Here is a 16,834-nt window from a genome sequence, read left to right as displayed (position 1 = left end):
TGCCAACACTAGATCTTTCTCTAATGCCTTTCCTCCTCCCTATTCCCTATTCCCTATTCCCACCTCCCAACCCCTACCAAACCCCACCCCTACTCCTCATACTTTCCCCCCACAATCGGCATCGTACTATTCTCCAACTTCTCCTTCAGATACTCATACACCGTAAACGTCACCGCTTGGCCGGGCGCTACACGCATGATGCGTGGCGTAATGCCCTTGTAAAAGGCGTGGAATCCTTCTTGTCTGATTTGGGTGTTGCGTTAGCTTGTGTTGGATAGCAATTCCAATATCAATCAATTCCCTTGCCATCTAGCGGCTATTCCGAGTACACACATATAGGATTTTATTTTTTGGGTTTTGGGGAAGGAAGAAATGGGGTTTAAGGAGGCAGAGAGAGGGAGAGGGAGGAAGGGCAGGCCAACTCACTTAAACATATCCCCCGCAATCGCCCTAATGCGACTAACTGCCGTCTCCCCGGGCACCCCCGGCGTCTTCTGCAAGCGCGTCTTGATAGTATCAATGGGCGCATTACTCAGGGGCCCCATGGCGCCACTCACCAGACCTATCAGCGTCGTCTGGTAACTGGGCAGCGGCGCGTCCGCATACGCCGGTTGCCAGCGCTGCAGGATCTCTTTGAATTCCGTGTACGCGGTGAAGTTTACCGCTTGGTTACTTCCCTGGCGAAGGGCGGTGAGGGATACTCCGCGGTACAGAGCGGAGATGCCTTCTTCTTTTACGACCGTGTAGAGCGCGTGCGCTGCGTTGCGGTATTTGGGGATGTCGAGGGGGTCGGCCATGCTGTGGTGTTGGGCTTGCAGGCGGATTTTTATTACTTCCATGGGCGTTACGACTGCGACGGCTTCGGTTACACCGGCGCAGAGACCAGCTAGAAGAGAGAAGGGTTAGCTGGGTAGGTAGATAAAAGTTGGGTGGTTTGGAGAGGAAGAAAGGAGAGAAGAAAAGAGAGAAAGTGTCTGTAGTTTCTTTTGAAGTCCACAGTTCCTTTGCCTTTTCCCACCCAATTCTGGAAACGTCCGCAAGTGAAATAACAGGGCAAAGTAAGAGGATAGAAAGAAAGCAGAATACTAACCCAAAAACGTAGCTTGTGCAGATACAAGCCCAGTCTCCTTGTTCGCAAGCAGCTTCTTATACGCCTCGAAACTCGTAAACCGAATCGCCATCTTCGGCACAATACCCGTCACAACGGCTCCCAGACCCTTGTATAAACCCAACGGGGTTTCCTTCTTCACAATCTCTGCGCCTGTTGCGACGAAACCGCGCTTCTTGACGCCTGGGGCGCGCGCTCTCCTGGAGAGCTGCATTCGTACTTTGATTGTATCTGGAGGAGGGTTAGTTATTAAAAGAGAGTACAGTGTGTGGGAAGGGATGGAAGGGCATCGAATACATACCGAGGGGATGGCATACGAGAGCTTCCATCATGCCTGCTGTTCCTCCGGCTGTGATGTTGATGTTAGCCTGCATACTTGGTAGTTGGTTTTAGGAATACAATAGAACTTACCAATTAAGTTTGTAGCCGCCGAAGCTGGCTTCTTGCCTCCTATACCTTCTGCCTTTTTTGCAGACATTTTGAGAGCTGTTGTGGGGGTTTGGGGCAGGTTGCGCCGGTTTTGATGTTGATTCGGATGAAGGGACCTCTCTTTCACTCACTACCTACAGTACTTCTTTCTGCAAGATGTAGAGGGCATGAATAGCTAAATGCAACTTGAGTAGTGGGAAGATGAAGATAGAGATTGGGATTGAAAGGAATGTGAAGATATGAGAGTGTGGGAAGAAAGGCGACAGGAAATAGAAGAAAGTGAAGCTCGGTGGTGATATGAGTCCCCTACCGAGCTCGATCCGCGGTTCATAGGTCATGTCATACCCCCCATATATTATCCCTGGCCTATCCCCACGAAGAACAAAGGCTGCTCCCTGGATAGGAAAGGCCATGTGTGGAGCCGGGAGCTGGCCTGGCTTGGCTTGGCTTGGACTGCTCAGCTTCTGGCTTCTCGATACCTTTTTAGCTCGGCGCAACGGAGGGATATCTGGAGAGGTAGCTTGAAATTGACCCGTTAGATGGTACAGTACAATGGATGCTCCCTTTGACACGAAAAATACTTGATAGAAGATGTGTTGGAGTACGAGTAGATAGATGTATGTGAAAAGCATGCAGTGTCTCTTGTTAACTCTTGGTCTTGGTCTTGGTCTCGGTCGGATAAGCGGAGTGAGTTGCTATTCCACAGATGCTCTTTCACGTTCATCTTCCTCTCTTCATAGTACCTGCATGAAGCTTGTGAAAACGCGGGGAATCGGAAGATGTCGCTTGCCAGCTTTCCGATGTCGGAGAAATCCGGCCCAGATGCTGCCGAGGTATATATTCCAGACGATTGATTGATTACCTTGGCTTGGGCTTGGTGGTATGTAGGTGAGTGAGTGAGGTTGGAGTATTTATCTTCAATATGCCGTAGTCCCTCCGAAGATGCTATCTACACCTCGACTCTTGCCGGGTGTCATCCGGATTCGAATACTGTATGCATGTAATAAATCAAGGGAAATCCTCAAAGAGTCGGAGCATCCACACTAAGGGTAGGTATTTATATGGTATGCTTGCATCACCTTCAATTCTGGTCTGTCCTATTCTTGTGCTAAGTTTGTGTGTCTTGGACCTTGGATGGTGGCGTTTCCGTGAACCACAATCAGTGTCCTCAGGGGCTGGGTTGCGTTGCGTTGCGTTTCGTTTTCTCCTAGAAAAGTTCGACTCCTGGAAAGAAAAGCAATCACGGCCCTACGTCTTCATGATGTATCAAGAAACCAAACTTTCTAGAATCTACCTTTCAAATCTTTAATCTTCTCATTCAGAGGAATCATTTGAAATATTCCCTTCCATTAAAACCCTTCTTCTTGTGGTTACATTTACGAGTACAGGCTGTTCGGAGCTGAATCTTTTGTTTTACAGCTTCCTTCAGGAATAGCAAGTCGAAAGTGATTCATCATATCATGGAAGTGCCGCATGATGGTAAAAGGGACACCTCCGCTTGGTGTTGTGAGTTGGATTGAAAACCACCCCTTACTTTCCCTAGCGATCAATCTTGACAGCTTTGCATTCCCACCTCTGCATTCTTCCAATTTTGAGCTCTTTTCACCTTGCGCACTCCTTTGCATACCCTTTACTAGCTCTTCATGAAGAGAATTGCTTTCTCAGAACTTGTATTTTCTACTCAAGACTTCCAACAATGTCATGAATTCCACACCTTGTCATTCTTTCGCCCCGGCAAAATGCTGTCTCCAGTGTCAAACAGACACAGGACTTCTCGGGTCCTCTTGTCACTCTCTGCCGCAATCTTCCTCTTCATCTGTTTTGTCAGCCGGCGTCATATGCACGAGCTCCCCATAGAGGTCATCGAGCAACATGCGGTCAAGCAATCTGGAGGAGCCTATCGAGTCCCCAAGGGAGCATTGCCGAGCGTCAATCTTGTCGTGGCAGCAACATCAAACGAAGATTATTCATGGGCCAAAATCGATCTCAAGGTCCCAGGCATGGTCGTGGTTCCATACATTGCGGACAACATGAGTGCACCGCACCATCCGCAGATGAATAAAGGCCACGAAGCTATGATGTATCTTCAATACTTTTACGACTTCTACGACAACCTCCCTGATATATCCATTCTTGTTCACTCTCAATCACACTCTTGGCATGTGGATGATATACTGGACCAGAGTATGATATTCTCCCTTAACCACCTCGATCTACGAGAAGTCCAGCAAAGACAATTCCTCAACCTCAGAGTTACCTGGGGGTTTGGGTGCATGACAGGCGCAATCAACACCACTCGAGTGAACGAAGAATCCGGAGTCCTTCCCGAGCAAAAAGAAATGCAAGAAGCGTTCCGAGCAAACTTCAACCTCTACGATATCCCCGAGATCCTTGCCACACCGTGCTGTTCGCAGATCGCAGTGACGAAAGAACGCATCCTGTCAGTCCCAAAGGAGCAATATAAGCATCACATTGATTGGCTGTTACACACTCCTCTCGAAGACGCTATTAGCGGGAGGACATGGGAACACATGTGGCAATACCTCTTCCTACAAAAAGCCATAGATTGCCCCCTCGAGCACAAAGCGTATTGCCGACTCTACCACATCTGTTTCGGGGGGAGGGAACAGTATGACGAGTATATCGAGCTTCAGCAAGGCGCGCAGAAACTGGACGAGGAACTCTCGAAGATAAATGAATTTGAGGAGCATTGGGAAGCGCACGTAAAAGAGAAGGAGGAGGATGCCAAGGAAAACGGGGAGAATAATGAGGATGACAAGGAAAACGGGGAGAATAATGAGGATCTCAAGGGAGCAATCGAGATGGAGAAGAAGGCTAATAGTAAGATGAAAATTAAGCTGCAGAGGGAACTTGCGAGTGTACGCGAGGCGATTCGAATCAGGAAGGAGATTGCTGTCGTGAGGGGAGCAGTGAAGGTTAATAGGGTTGCGGAGGGTGAGGATTTATATGGTGATGATATGGAGCCGAGTGCTGAGAAGGCTTTTGTAAAGGAGGAGGATTAGACGAAAGTGGTGACTTCCACTTCCACTTCCAGTGTAAGATGAAAGTTTTGTACCTGTAGAACAAATGCTATGATCATTTGAAATCTATAAGTAATAAAAGATGATCTTTTTTGTCACGGGCACGGGCTAGTCTAGTCTTTGTACCCCGGAAATACCCCGTCCATTGTACCCCTGCATCTAACCCCTGCTCCCGACATCGTCCCCTCCATCCACCCCACCTCACTCCAAAGAATATACAATGCCACCACGACTTCACGTCCCTCAATTAGTTTCCCTCGCCATCAAAAGCAAACTCCTAACCGCAAAAATGTCAACTAAGCCATCTCGCCGTCTAAGTACACCCCCCAATCCCCAATCCCCAATCCCATTCCCATTCATCCATCCATCCACAAAGCTAACAACCCCACCCCACCTCCCAGAAAACCCAGCCCTTTTGTCCGTCCCCCTCACATCCATACCCAAGCTCCCTAAGAGAGAGAGATGGGATAGGAGAAAATGGGATAGAAGAAGCAAGAGCTGCATACTGATTAGCGCGCACTTAGCATCTGCGATATACAAGAGAAATTCCGTCCTGTGGTTTGGGAATATGCTTCCATGTACCTTCTTCCCCCTTCCCTGTCTTTTACAGTAACCAAATATGGGATCTCAAGGTTATTTTTTACTTTGATTTATTAATTAATTTTAATCAACAGTATATCAACAACCCAAAAACTCCTCCGTTTCGCATCCATCCTCTCGATCCCAATCTACGCCACCACGCAGAACTCGGCTCGTCTGGGCCCGACATGTCCTGAACTAAGCCTGCCTTTTCCATCTCCCTCTCTCTCTCTCTCCCAACCCTGAGACACTAAACGGGAATGCAAATGCAAATGCAAATGGCAGTGAGGGTAATGGTAAGGGAGGCATGTCTATGAATGTAGTAGAACATACAGATAAAACCGCATTCAGCATGTGGATCCCTGCAATATCGCGACATTTCGAAGGCGAGAAGGCCGAGATTGTCATCGTGGGCATTGAAAGCCATATCTGCGTGACGCAGACGGCGTTGGATGCCCTGGGAGCGGGACATAGGGTTTATATTGTGCGTATTAAGTCCTATTACCTCACTTCACTTCACCAAGCCTTATAATACAATACAATACCTAAACCAAGCTCCTCTCATTTCTCTCGGATCTGGAATTTGGATTTGGAAATTGGATTTGGAATTTGGATCTTGGGGTTTGGGGTTTGGGTTTCAGGGGTTTTCTGGGGGATTTTTTTTGAGGAACATATAGCTGATAAAGTGCTTGATGTGTCTTGTCTAGATTGCAGATGGAGTAAGTTCGTGTAACCGCGAGGAAATCCCTATTGCGCTGGCGCGGTTGAGGGGGGAGGGCGCCGTGATTACTAGTTCTGAGAGTAGGCTTCCTTTTTCCCTTTCCCCCTCCCTCTTCCTTCTTCCATTTTCCCTGCATTTATATATATACAAGTAAGAATTCTAGAAGGAGAGGATTCGGAAGAGATGATATATATAAGTAGGTGTGCTGATATATATGTGGTGTTAGGTTTTATGTACGAGTGTATGGGCGATGCGGCACTCGGCGAGTTCAAGGATGTGGCGAGATTGGTTAAGGAGTGTAGTGGGGCTACGAGGGAGGTTGTGGGGACGCTTTTGAGTAAGATGTGAGGTGGGGTGGGGTGAATTGGGAGAAGGGAGGGGGGTTTGTATTTATTGTAGGATGGGTTAGATGGAACCGTTAGATGGGTTCAGAAATGAGGTTGTATTGGGATGGAATGGAATGGAATGGCATGTCTATACTGTGAATGGCTTTTATGAACTATGTTTCCTTATTTCATGAGTGATGGTTTATATATCTACTGCTTCGACTTTGGCTCTCTTCAACCACCAGATATCTCCCCCGCTTGTACTTTTCTGCACGTTATACAGCTCATCAATCAAAGCTGGTACAAATGTCCCCGGCCCCTTGACGTCTTCTCTCTCCGCAGCTATCTCGGCCGCAATCTCATAATGCAGCAGCCCAGCTACCGCAGCTAGGAGTTTGTCCTCGCGACACACAGCTAGCATCAATGATATCGTAGTCCCCAGCACACAACCACTGCCCGTGATGCGGCCCAGCAGCTCATGCCCGTTCTTGATGGCGTAGGTTCGCAGGCCGTCACTGACGAAATCCGTCGCGCCAGTCATGACCACCACGTTCCTTTCGCGTGCCGCGAGGTCGCGGACCAAGGTTGCTTTCTCTAGATCGCTGAGGGTGCTGGCACCGCTATCTACGCCCTTTTGCTGTACTACTGCTCCGAAGACTGTTTTTATCTCCCCTTCGTTGCCCTTGATGACATCGAAATACCCCGCTGCCAGTAGGGTCTTTACGGCAGCCCTCCTGATAGCCGTAGCGCCTCCCCCGACCGGATCAAGGACCACAGGCCCCCCCTCTATATTATACGCCTTTAGCGCCAGCGCGTAGTTTTGCAATCCCTCTGGTGTCACCGTGCCCATGTTGATGACTAGCGCTCCGCGGAGCTTGCACAGATCGCTTGCTTCCTCGCCGTAGTTTGCCATGATGGGGGAGCCGCCGACGGCTAGAGCGACGTTTGCGGCGAAGTTTTGCACGACGAGATTGGTCATGTTGTGGGAGAGGGGGGTTTTGGAGCCAACCTCCCTGATGATCGTTGGGGCTTTCTCGAGGAGTGTGCCTATGTCTGTTGCTTTTTGCGTGTTGGCTAGCGAGGCGGCTGCGAAGGGAGGTGGTGATTTGACAAGCGATAGAAGGTCTTTGGCTGCTTGTTTTGGGTCGCGCGCTGCTATGACTGCGCTGACGATTGCTACGCCGTCCAGCTTCTTCTTGGGATGGGAAGATTGGAATAAGACGCGCTGGACTGTAGAGGCGTTTATGCCTCCTATGGATACAGTGCGAACATCACGACCCGTGTCGGCAATGGCCTGCAGGATCTTTTTTGTTCCAGCTGTACCGATTATACCTTTGGTGTTTCTTTTACTGGCGGTAACTTTAGCCAAGCTTCGATGGAATCAAGACAAAGCTGCACTCACGTTGCTGTTGCAAACATAGTGCCCACGCCGAGATAATCTGCACCATCTTTACAAGCCTTTTGTGCTTCTTCAACACTGGACACAGTCACGCCAATGATTGCGTCTCTCCCTAACAGTTTCCTCGCACTTGGAAGGTCTAGGAAAACAGTCAGAGGACGAGTAAAAGTGAAATATCAGGTTGGTACCCGTGACACATACCAAGATCATCTTGGCCAATATGGACACCCTCACAGCCAACGGCCAATGCGACATCAACCCGGTCATTGATCAACAGAGGAATCTTGTGTTTTTGTGTCACGGCGTGCAGTCTTTTGGCAGTGGAGACCAGGACAGCTGTGTCACTGACTTTGTCTCTATACTGGACCAGGGTCACACCACCCTCGACAGCAGCCTGTACTACTTCTACAAGATCTCGGTCTCCGAGAATAGCAGCTGTAGAATCTGTCACTAGATATAGTGAATAGTCCACATTCGTTGGAGCCATCTTGACTGAGAGAAGCACGGGGGAAGTGGAAGCAAATCACGTGTAAAGTTGAATAAATTTCTTGTCCACGATCCCCTTCCTTGAATGTCTCTGTGATGATATGTTGAATTGTTCACCAGCGGACAGCAAACATTAGGAATAACTTTATATGCACGTTTGCTTTAGTATTGGTAATCAAGATAATATATGAAATGGTAAAGAGGAGGAGATAGTTGTACTTGTAGAAGAAGATATATCTCCGGAAAATACCCGCCGCTGATGAAGAGGCAAGCAATGGTGATAATGTGAAGCGAGACAAAGATCTTCCATTCACTTCACGCTAGTCCCATTTCGGACCCCGTACCTTAGTGCATCCACTGCTAGTCCCTCCCCAACTTCAGCTTAGGAAACCACACCGAACACCATAAATCTTCGCTCCCCTCTTCTTCCTAACTTACAAACACCACCACCGTCTTTGCTCATCAAGACCACCACCACCACCACCACCAGCACAACCATAACCAGAGTACCACCTCATCCAGACGCACAACTGCTAAATCTGCCTACTGGACAACTGTTTCCCCCTGCCGACCAACTGCACATCCATCATCCTGCATCAACCGACGCAGACTCTGACATAAAAAAGTAATCCGGCCAGTCTCACGCAGACGACCCGCCCTCTACAATCAAAGGAAGCCTGGTCTTCCCAAACTTCTAAACAAAGCCATCTTAACGTCAACGGATACATCTGCGTTATATGTATCTCACACCCCACGCCAACGACCTTAGACACCAGCCGCCGCTCGAGCTGCAACCATTTCGCATACCGCGAAAACCGTGTAGCCCCTACTTCAGTAGCAACGGCTAATACGCATCTTCTTCGACTATCTTTTCGAATGTCCTTTTAGCAAAACCAGCGTTCATACATCTCCTTCGTGCCTCCCACATACATTCGCCTCGTCTGCATGTCACACTCCGCACTCTTCGGTCCCGTAACCGTCGTTTTGATCCCCGATCCATTTCCCGAAAATTGAAGTTATTCCGAGCTTTCCGCAACAACCGCAATCATGGCTACCGTCAATATCCGTAGCGATGTCAAGGACCCTTTCTACCGCTACAAGATGGAGCGTCTCCAGTCCAAGATCGAGGGCAAGGGCAACGGTATCAAGACCGTCATTGTTAACCTTAGCAGCGTGGCACAGTCCCTCGCACGCCCTGGTGCTTTTGTTATCAAGTACTTCGGCTTCGAATTAGGTGCCCAAACCAATAGTAACCCTTCCGATGACCGCTGGATTATCAACGGTGCCCACGACGCCTCCAAGCTCCAGGATTACCTGGACGGTTTCATCAACAAATTTGTTCTCTGCAAGAAATGCAAGAACCCCGAGACCGAAGTATTCATCAAGGATGGTCGCATTCTTCTCGATTGCAAGGCTTGTGGTGCTCGCTCCGATGTCGACCTTCGTCTGAAGCTCAGTGGTTTCATCCTCAAGCAAGAACCTAAGAAAGGCAAGAAGGACAAAGCAGAGAAGAAGGCTGCCCGCGAGGCTAGGAAGAATGGGAATGGGAATGGAAATAGCACTCCTGATATCAAGGATACCAACGGAAATGGTAGCAATGACTCTGATGGATCTAACGGCGAAGATCTTGGTGTCGAGGCTGGCAGCGATGATGAACTTACTCGCCGTATCAAGACCGGAGCTCAAGAGCTTGGTGATGAAGTCGAAGTCAAGGACGATGAGTGGACTGTTGACATGTCCGCCGAAGCCATCAAGGCTCGTCAGCAGCAACTCCCAGATGACCTCAAGCAGAAGCTCGTCCTCGGCGGTGATGATGATGACGAGGATGGTGAAGGAGGCGGTAACAGCAAGTACGATCTGCTTGGTGACTGGATTATCAATGAAGCCAAGGAGAAAGGCGGTGTCGACAAGATTGAGAGCATCGATGTCTACGTGAAGGCCAAGGAGCTTGGTGTTGAAAACAAGCACCGTACTCTACTTGTCCTGGTCCAGAGCATCTTCGACGATGACATTGCCAAGCAGATTCCTAAGCGCGCTGGAATGCTCAAGCAGGTATGTTCATCATCTCCATGTCACCAAAACCATAGCTAACATGAAAATAGGTTGGTGTCTCTGAGAAGCACCAAAAGGCCCTCCTTGGAGGTATCGAACGCTTCATTGGCTTCCGCGGCAAGGACAACCCCGAATTCTACAACGAGACCTCCAAGGTTCTTCTCGCCTGTTACAACGATGATCTTCTCTCCGAAGAAGTTCTTGAGAAATGGGGCACCAAAGCCAGCAGGAAATACGTCGATATCCAAATCAGCAAAAAGGTCCGCAAGTCCGCTGAAGTTTTCCTCAAGTGGCTCGAAGAAGCCGAGAGCGATGATGAGGAAGATGATGACGAGTAGGAGGCTTTTGAGACTTGGCATATCTTGGACTACGTTGTTATAGGATTGTCATGTTTTGGAGGATTCTTTGACTCGCTATGCTGTGCTTAGGTTTCCTTTTTGAGGGTTCTAGCTTTTGGAAGACTTGTTCTCGTAGTGCTGCTCTACTCAACTCAACTCTACTCACTCTTTGATCGATCGTTGCGCAAAAGTCGTTGTAGAATTATTAGGTAAATCAATGCATTCCACTTTAGACAAAATTCTTTGCCCGCGTGATGATACTTGGCAACTTTTATGATATTGTGATAGCTGGATTTAATTCGTAATCTGAGTCTTGCTCTTACACCTTACCGCTGTACTTTTACTCTTTTACTCATGCCATAAAAAAAAAGCTATGCAACCTGCTCCAAATCAATAAACTCAAACTCCCCAACCCCCTTAGGTCTTTCCCTAATGCCCTCCCTCTCCCTCCCCGCCTCATAACAAACCAACCAAACCCAGTCTCCATTCCCCCTTTCCTTGCTCAAATCCTCCCTCACTCCATCTCGCTCCCAAACCTCGCTCCCCAGCACCTCCAGCACATCTGCAAACCCCTGCTCCTCGACGCCCACATACCTTACGACCGCACACAGCAACCCAACCACGCCTTCCCACATGCGCTGCCCCTCGCCAAAAACGCCCCTTTTGCTTTTTTTCTCTGCTAGGGCTGCGGTTTTGGTTTTCCGCGCAAAGGCGAGCAGGGAGGCCCATTCGACGGCTATCCGGGTTGCGAGGAAGGGGCCGGAGGTTAGGCAGAGGGTGCGGATGGTGGACATGGCTGCGAGGGAGACGTAGGGTTCGGGGTCGTGAATGCGGGGGAGGAGGACTGGCCAGATGTCGTTTATGAGCGGGAGGAAGGCCGTGGATGAGGATGAGGGGGAGTTGGAGAGGGAGAGGGTGGAGGTGTTTATTAGGGTGAGGAGTTTGTGGCGGAGGAGGGGGGATGAGGATGTTAGGTGGTGTTGGGCGTGGGATGTTATGGCATGGAGTAGGAGGTGAGTTTTCGATGGCAGGGCGGGCGCGAGGTCTTGTGGTGGAGGTGGGGCTTCTTCTTCGGTGTCGGAAGCGGGGTCTGCTGCTGCCGCGGCTGCTTCGTCAAGGAGAGTTTGTGCGGATTTCCAGGGCTGGCGGGGGAATTCTTCGTGTTCCAGGGAGGGGGATGGGGGTTTGGGTGTTATGAGGGAGGCGATGTCTGCGATTGTGAGGAGTGGTGGGGCTTGCTCTGGTTCGGGGGGAGCGGGGAGCTGGAATTGGGGGGCTGTGGAGCCTACTTTGACGATTTCGTCGAGAACGGAGAAGAGCACGTCGACGAGGCGTTGGTAGCCGTGGAAGTTGTCTAGGGCGGCGAAGATGGAGCCTACTACGTCGTCCAGGTATAGGAGCAAGGAGGGGCCCGCGAGGCGGATCATCATTACTAGAATTTGGGGCGCTTGAGGGGATATGTCGAAGGTGTTGAGACGGAGGGAAACGGCGTTGACCATATAATCCACGTTGTCGACTATAAGCTCGCTGGCGTTGTTGTGTCCGCAAGATTTGGATATGATGTTGAGAGATGTGATCGCATGCTCTCTTAGCCGGTCATTTGATGAGCCAAGGAGTGAGGCAACTGGGTAGAGCGTGTCGATGAGTTCTGGGCGAAAGCTCTCTTTCAGCCGCTGGGCTCGGTCTGCTACCACCTCTAATGCGATGGCCTGCATGCGCCAATCGTATGCATTCCCATCGGTATTGGCAAGAATAGATTGCGAATAGGACATCAATTCTTCATTCATGGCTTCTTGCTCGTCAGCCAGAGTAACGGCAGAATCGAAGAATTCGTCAATATCTTCATTTTTCGATGCCGAGGATTTCAGAACCTGAAAAGAAAGCCAATATGCTGCGAGTAGACTCTGCCCAGATGCACCACGAACGTATTCTAGCATCTCGCCAGCCATGTTTATCTGTGACTCTCGCGTACCGAGTGAATCTAATAATTCTATGAGTTTTTTCCGGGTCTCTCGCTGGCTCTGCTCGCCTAAAACAACTGGTCGAAATTGAGTAGAAAGTGCATTGTCCGCGACCAAGGTCAAGGCAGCTTGACTGTTCATGTCAAAATCGGCCTCTTCCAATCCTTTTGGAGCTGGGGATGCTTCCAAGGTGACAGTAATGCTGTCCCTGAGTGAGCTTCCAAGAGCATCCTCGAGTATTGAGGAATCTGATTTGAGCTGTTTGAGTAAACAATTTGCTCTAGACAACTGCTGAAGTGCAGAGTTCTTGGCAGATTCATCATTGGTTTGCATGATCCTTGGTAGACTGGTAACCCAGTTGTATGATGTATTTTTCACAAGTTCGCCAATATCAGGGTGGATAGATGCAAGATCTGAAAGTGTAGTTTTCCTGGCATTCAGATCATCTTCTTGATCAATCCCATCCAGGATCATGCAGGTCTCTACCAGCAGTGAAGCCGAATCGGACAAGGTAGCGTGACACTCGTCTAGGATGGTGAGGCATAGCCTGTTCAGAGCTTCTCGAACGTCTGCAGCATCGTGCTTACGTAGTCTAATGATGCTGGAGAGTGCAAGTTTGATTTGCGCTGTAGTTGCTTTAAGCCATGGCTTGGTAAGAACCTTCTGCTCAGCGCTACTTGCAGCTGGTTCTTCAGGCAATTTGTCTCTGATGGTTCGGGTCCGTATATCGCTCAAAATCGAAATCAGAACTTGCTCCAAGACTTCTAAAGCAGTAACGAGATTTTTACGTGACCTCCTGCTGGCCGTACCGGGCATTAGGAACTTGGTCAGCCCAGAAATAGTTCCCGGAAGAAATGTTGCGAGAGCTTGCGAGTCTTTGATGCATCTCCACAGCGCATCTAAAGCTCTTAAAGCTTGCAGTTGTACTTCGACGGATGATCCATCTGTAATCCCGTCCAATATCACAGTGACGCAGTGTCCCAATGCTGGAATAGTGCCGGTCTCTACTAAAGCAGCAGCTCCCCCAGGTGTGACTTTCATGTCTTTGAACAATGCCGCGAGTGCTCCATATGCTTCCGCTGCTAACTCTTCCGATATCGTAGCAGGCTTCTGATCGGGGGGGCCTCCAGCAACGAAAGCTAGAAGAATTATGAGCTGCCTGGCAAGATCCAAAGCAATCGACCGCCTCCAGCCATACTCGAGTAATATTCTGAGGCATTTTATCGTCAACTCGGACAATCGATCGGTGTATTTTTGTTTCCTCTTGAGGGTTTGGGAGAGCGGAAAGAAGACATAGTCTGCTAACTTCTCGTCGAAGACATCGTCAACCCGCATGCACTTTTGTTCAAGTATAATCAGGAGCTTGTTCGTCGACTCTGTCAGGGATTTTGTACTATTCGAGCTCCCATCGTCTCGGAGAGCTAGCTGGCTGAGCTCCACGCAGCAAGGCTTAAGCTGTTCCACATGTTAGCATTGTATCAGTATCTTGACGAGGAAGCCCGATCTTACTTCTTGGAACAGCCCATTTCTCGCAGAGCGAGCCCCACTGTCCATTGCTTTTGAAAGGGATGCAGCATATTATGGGTGCTTCTAATCAATATGTAGTAGACCTGCCGCTCGAGCTCGAGTCTGAAAGCGCAAGGCTGAGCTTAGAACCTGTGTCGGACTAAGCTGCTTACATAAGCCTCTGTGGGATGAAACTCTTCATCCGTACTTAGCTCGTCTTCACTGAATACACACAATTATCTGTCCATCACATTTATACTAGCTCTAATCCCTATTATCATCCTCTCTATGACCAGCATTATCCAACAGGTTATGAGCCCGGCGCTTCATCATCCTGCAACCTCAAATCGATAAAAATGTTCTCCAATAACGCCGCTGTCGCTGTCCTAAAAGGACAGGTAAAAGTCAACGAATCGGGCCTTCCTATATGGCAAAACACTACATATGGCTATGAAGACTGGACAGAAAAGGCGCTAAAAGCTCTTGTTGCCGAGAATTATCGCCCTCGACAAGCATCTTAGAACCCGACGCAGATTTCTAGCCTCTCACGTGATCGTCAAAGAAAACATCACCAAGAATTTGCGAAGCTTCGTTCATGTTTTTGGATATACTATTTTGTGTAGACCTAGAACTTTTTGTGTCTTTCTATAATGATCGTTTGATTGCGAGTGCTGTCAAGCGGCCTCGAGCGGAAGGCCTCTGCAAATAGGCGGGGGCTTGCTCATGCTCAGCCGCATGAAAACCCCAGACTGCCTTCTTGGTTTTGCTTTTCTTTAACATTACTGTACTTTGACACTTGGACTTCTTCGAGCACCCCTTCCGTGATATTACCTGCACATTCTATCATCGTCAAGTTGATCGACCTCAGAATGGCCGGGTTTGTGCGCGAAGCTCTTGCTCAAAGCCTTGGATTTCACGATTATCCGGATAATCATCTCGCTGACCCATACCTCAATTACATAGAGAATCAGCATCATAATTCCGATACCCTTCAAGAATATCTTGTTCTCTTTACCAAAGTTGTACGAGAATTTTCAACCACCATAGGTTCCGGAACGACCATCCAGACGTGCATTAATGAAGCTTTTGACTCGCAAGATTGCCTGTTCAAGGATACCATAGAAGAAGGTCCCCGGCGGGAAATTATTACAGACACTACTCTCAATATAATTGGTGTATGGATAACCGCGAGGAGTTATTTCATCAAATCACTGGGCTATATAAATACAGAGGTTGAACTGACTGTGGTAGTTGTCGGATGGACGTTGACACCTCGCGTACATCATCTCTATATTGTGGAAAGGTTTCTCCGTCTATAGATATCTGTTAGCAATTGTAACTGTCTGTTTGTAAGAGCTCAGAACATGTGTGAAGACGCACCTTTGTCCTTCACAAGCTTATACAGTCGACCCTTCGAGTCTTGCGTCCATGGAGAATAATTTGACATAGCTACAACATTATTGCGCCCGGGTCAGCGCACGAATGCGGAAACAGAACCTTTATCCACCATGGACAGTGGCAGGCACAAAACCGCAATGGCAGGCTGCGGCTCTGCACCTGCCACATAGTGGGGTTGACAGTGTCTTTCTGGGAGTCGGTCCACATGTTGATGCGAGCAATGCGGGGGTGAAAGCGCTGTACGATCCAATCCCGTACGGAGGTAGAACTCGCGGAAGGTGGAGTATGAGAGGACATTATTATAGGCCGGTGGTCATCTGCATCTTCTGCCACACACAATATCCCGAGGCAAAAGCAGCGATACTTCGCGGGAGCTTAGAAAATTAAGGCTTGAGGACGGTACGGTACGGGAACGCTTGCTCTAGCGTTGACTTGCGGTACTTCGTGCAGGTATTTTATTTATACTCCAAGCGGCAATGGTATCTTACACCAATTTGTGTCGCCCATCTCAGAAGACGCTTGTTTTTCACTCGATTTTGAAAGCTGAGGACTTGGCTTGGATTCGTGGTGCCAATGGAGCCGTGTGGTGTGGTGTGGTGTGGTGGTGGTGTGTTTGGACTCCCGTGCTCCTGCCACCCCACCTGGCAATGTGGCCAATGCGTTGCTGAGTGATAAGCCATGATTCAGACGTCCACTCGTCCCTTGCCAGATAACATGCATCACTCAAACACCTTCCTTCAGTAATTTACACACACTTGGCTTATTGGCTAACACCTTACTAGTCGCGGGAGCAGTCGCTCCTCTTGCGGCTCTGCAGCCTTCAGCACTTGGATTTATTTCGCTTCCAATGTTGGAAGGCCAACTGCCCAAAGCAGGCTCTCAGATCGCTCACTCATTTACATGTAATTCGCACTTCCATAGAGCTACCTAGATGGGCGAATAAAATCAAATGATATGGCAGGTGTCGGGTCAGAATCAAGTACAAGTACAAGAAGTACCTATACACGTCAGACAGAGCCTCCAAGGCTCAAGAAAGCGGGGCTGTCAACGAGGAAACAATTGATCGGAACCTTGAACGATACCTGTAGTTTGCCGAGTATATCCCGTTCGCTCGTGTGATGATCACACGAGCGAACGGGCCCTATGCGCGCCTAGGGAAGCAAGAGTTCAAGTCCAGTTCCTACTGCTTGGGCTTTGATAGTCAAAGTCATGACTTGCAACACCAAGTACACAATTCCAATGCAATGCCCGGATCATCGACGGCGAATTCGACGGAGACCATCCAGCCAGAGTCCACCCTAAAGCCGCGACTAGAAGATCACACTTTGTCATCCTCAGGGATCCCACTGGCTGAGGGCAAGCCGCTTCGACAAGCCACTTCTTCCTGTTCGGTCCAGGATGAAGGCTCTGGAGTGGATGTTGATGTCTAGGCCCGGCAATTGCGAGCGCGAGAGCGGGTTGTGATACTTCGCAGGAGAGTTTTTCGGACA

At 49.1% G+C, this 16,834-nt stretch overlaps 7 protein-coding genes across 7 annotated transcripts; 4 read left to right on the top strand and 3 right to left on the bottom strand.

Annotated features, from left to right (window-relative positions):
• Window positions 1–89: 89 nt before the first annotated feature.
• On the bottom strand, window positions 90–1,586 carry SFC1 (Succinate/fumarate mitochondrial transporter; the record flags this gene model as incomplete). Its single annotated transcript, XM_031145397.1, has 5 exons — window positions 90–243; window positions 427–886; window positions 1,091–1,339; window positions 1,410–1,457; window positions 1,520–1,586. 5 exons carry the CDS (start codon window positions 1,584–1,586, stop codon window positions 90–92), a joined length of 978 nt encoding a protein of 325 aa, XP_031009609.1.
• Window positions 1,587–3,013: 1,427 nt separating this feature from the next.
• Window positions 3,014–4,560, top strand: LHYA1_G000404 (uncharacterized protein; the record flags this gene model as incomplete). Its single annotated transcript, XM_031145396.1, has 2 exons — window positions 3,014–3,043; window positions 3,175–4,560. 2 exons carry the CDS (start codon window positions 3,014–3,016, stop codon window positions 4,558–4,560), a joined length of 1,416 nt encoding a protein of 471 aa, XP_031009608.1.
• A 531-nt stretch (window positions 4,561–5,091) lies between these two features.
• LHYA1_G000403 (uncharacterized protein) lies at window positions 5,092–5,354 on the top strand (the record flags this gene model as incomplete). Its single annotated transcript, XM_031145395.1, has 2 exons — window positions 5,092–5,156; window positions 5,189–5,354. Coding segments are annotated over 2 exons (231 nt in total), but the record flags the coding sequence as incomplete, so codon positions are not given.
• Window positions 5,355–5,470: 116 nt separating this feature from the next.
• Window positions 5,471–6,226, top strand: LHYA1_G000402 (Isochorismatase family protein 1B; the record flags this gene model as incomplete). Its single annotated transcript, XM_031145394.1, has 3 exons — window positions 5,471–5,641; window positions 5,865–6,028; window positions 6,079–6,226. 3 exons carry the CDS (start codon window positions 5,471–5,473, stop codon window positions 6,224–6,226), a joined length of 483 nt encoding a protein of 160 aa, XP_031009614.1.
• Window positions 6,227–6,406: 180 nt separating this feature from the next.
• On the bottom strand, window positions 6,407–8,090 carry thi4 (putative thiamine biosynthetic bifunctional enzyme; the record flags this gene model as incomplete). Its single annotated transcript, XM_031145393.1, has 3 exons — window positions 6,407–7,553; window positions 7,607–7,742; window positions 7,805–8,090. The coding sequence occupies 3 exons, from the start codon at window positions 8,088–8,090 to the stop codon at window positions 6,407–6,409; spliced, it is 1,569 nt and encodes a 522-aa protein (XP_031009613.1).
• A 1,046-nt stretch (window positions 8,091–9,136) lies between these two features.
• Window positions 9,137–10,479, top strand: TIF5 (Eukaryotic translation initiation factor; the record flags this gene model as incomplete). The annotated part of the gene is made up of 2 exons (XM_031145392.1): window positions 9,137–10,141; window positions 10,192–10,479. 2 exons carry the CDS (start codon window positions 9,137–9,139, stop codon window positions 10,477–10,479), a joined length of 1,293 nt encoding a protein of 430 aa, XP_031009612.1.
• A 371-nt stretch (window positions 10,480–10,850) lies between these two features.
• tti1 (TEL2-interacting protein) lies at window positions 10,851–13,994 on the bottom strand (the record flags this gene model as incomplete). Its single annotated transcript, XM_031145391.1, has 2 exons — window positions 10,851–13,895; window positions 13,950–13,994. The coding sequence occupies 2 exons, from the start codon at window positions 13,992–13,994 to the stop codon at window positions 10,851–10,853; spliced, it is 3,090 nt and encodes a 1,029-aa protein (XP_031009518.1).
• Window positions 13,995–16,834: the final 2,840 nt, after the last annotated feature.

The sequence above is a fragment of the Lachnellula hyalina genome (assembly GCF_007821495.1).
Source record: "Lachnellula hyalina strain CBS 185.66 chromosome Unknown contig00004, whole genome shotgun sequence".
In the NCBI taxonomy this organism is placed as follows: domain Eukaryota; kingdom Fungi; phylum Ascomycota; class Leotiomycetes; order Helotiales; family Lachnaceae; genus Lachnellula; species Lachnellula hyalina.
This window is presented reverse-complemented; position numbering and strand designations above follow the sequence as displayed.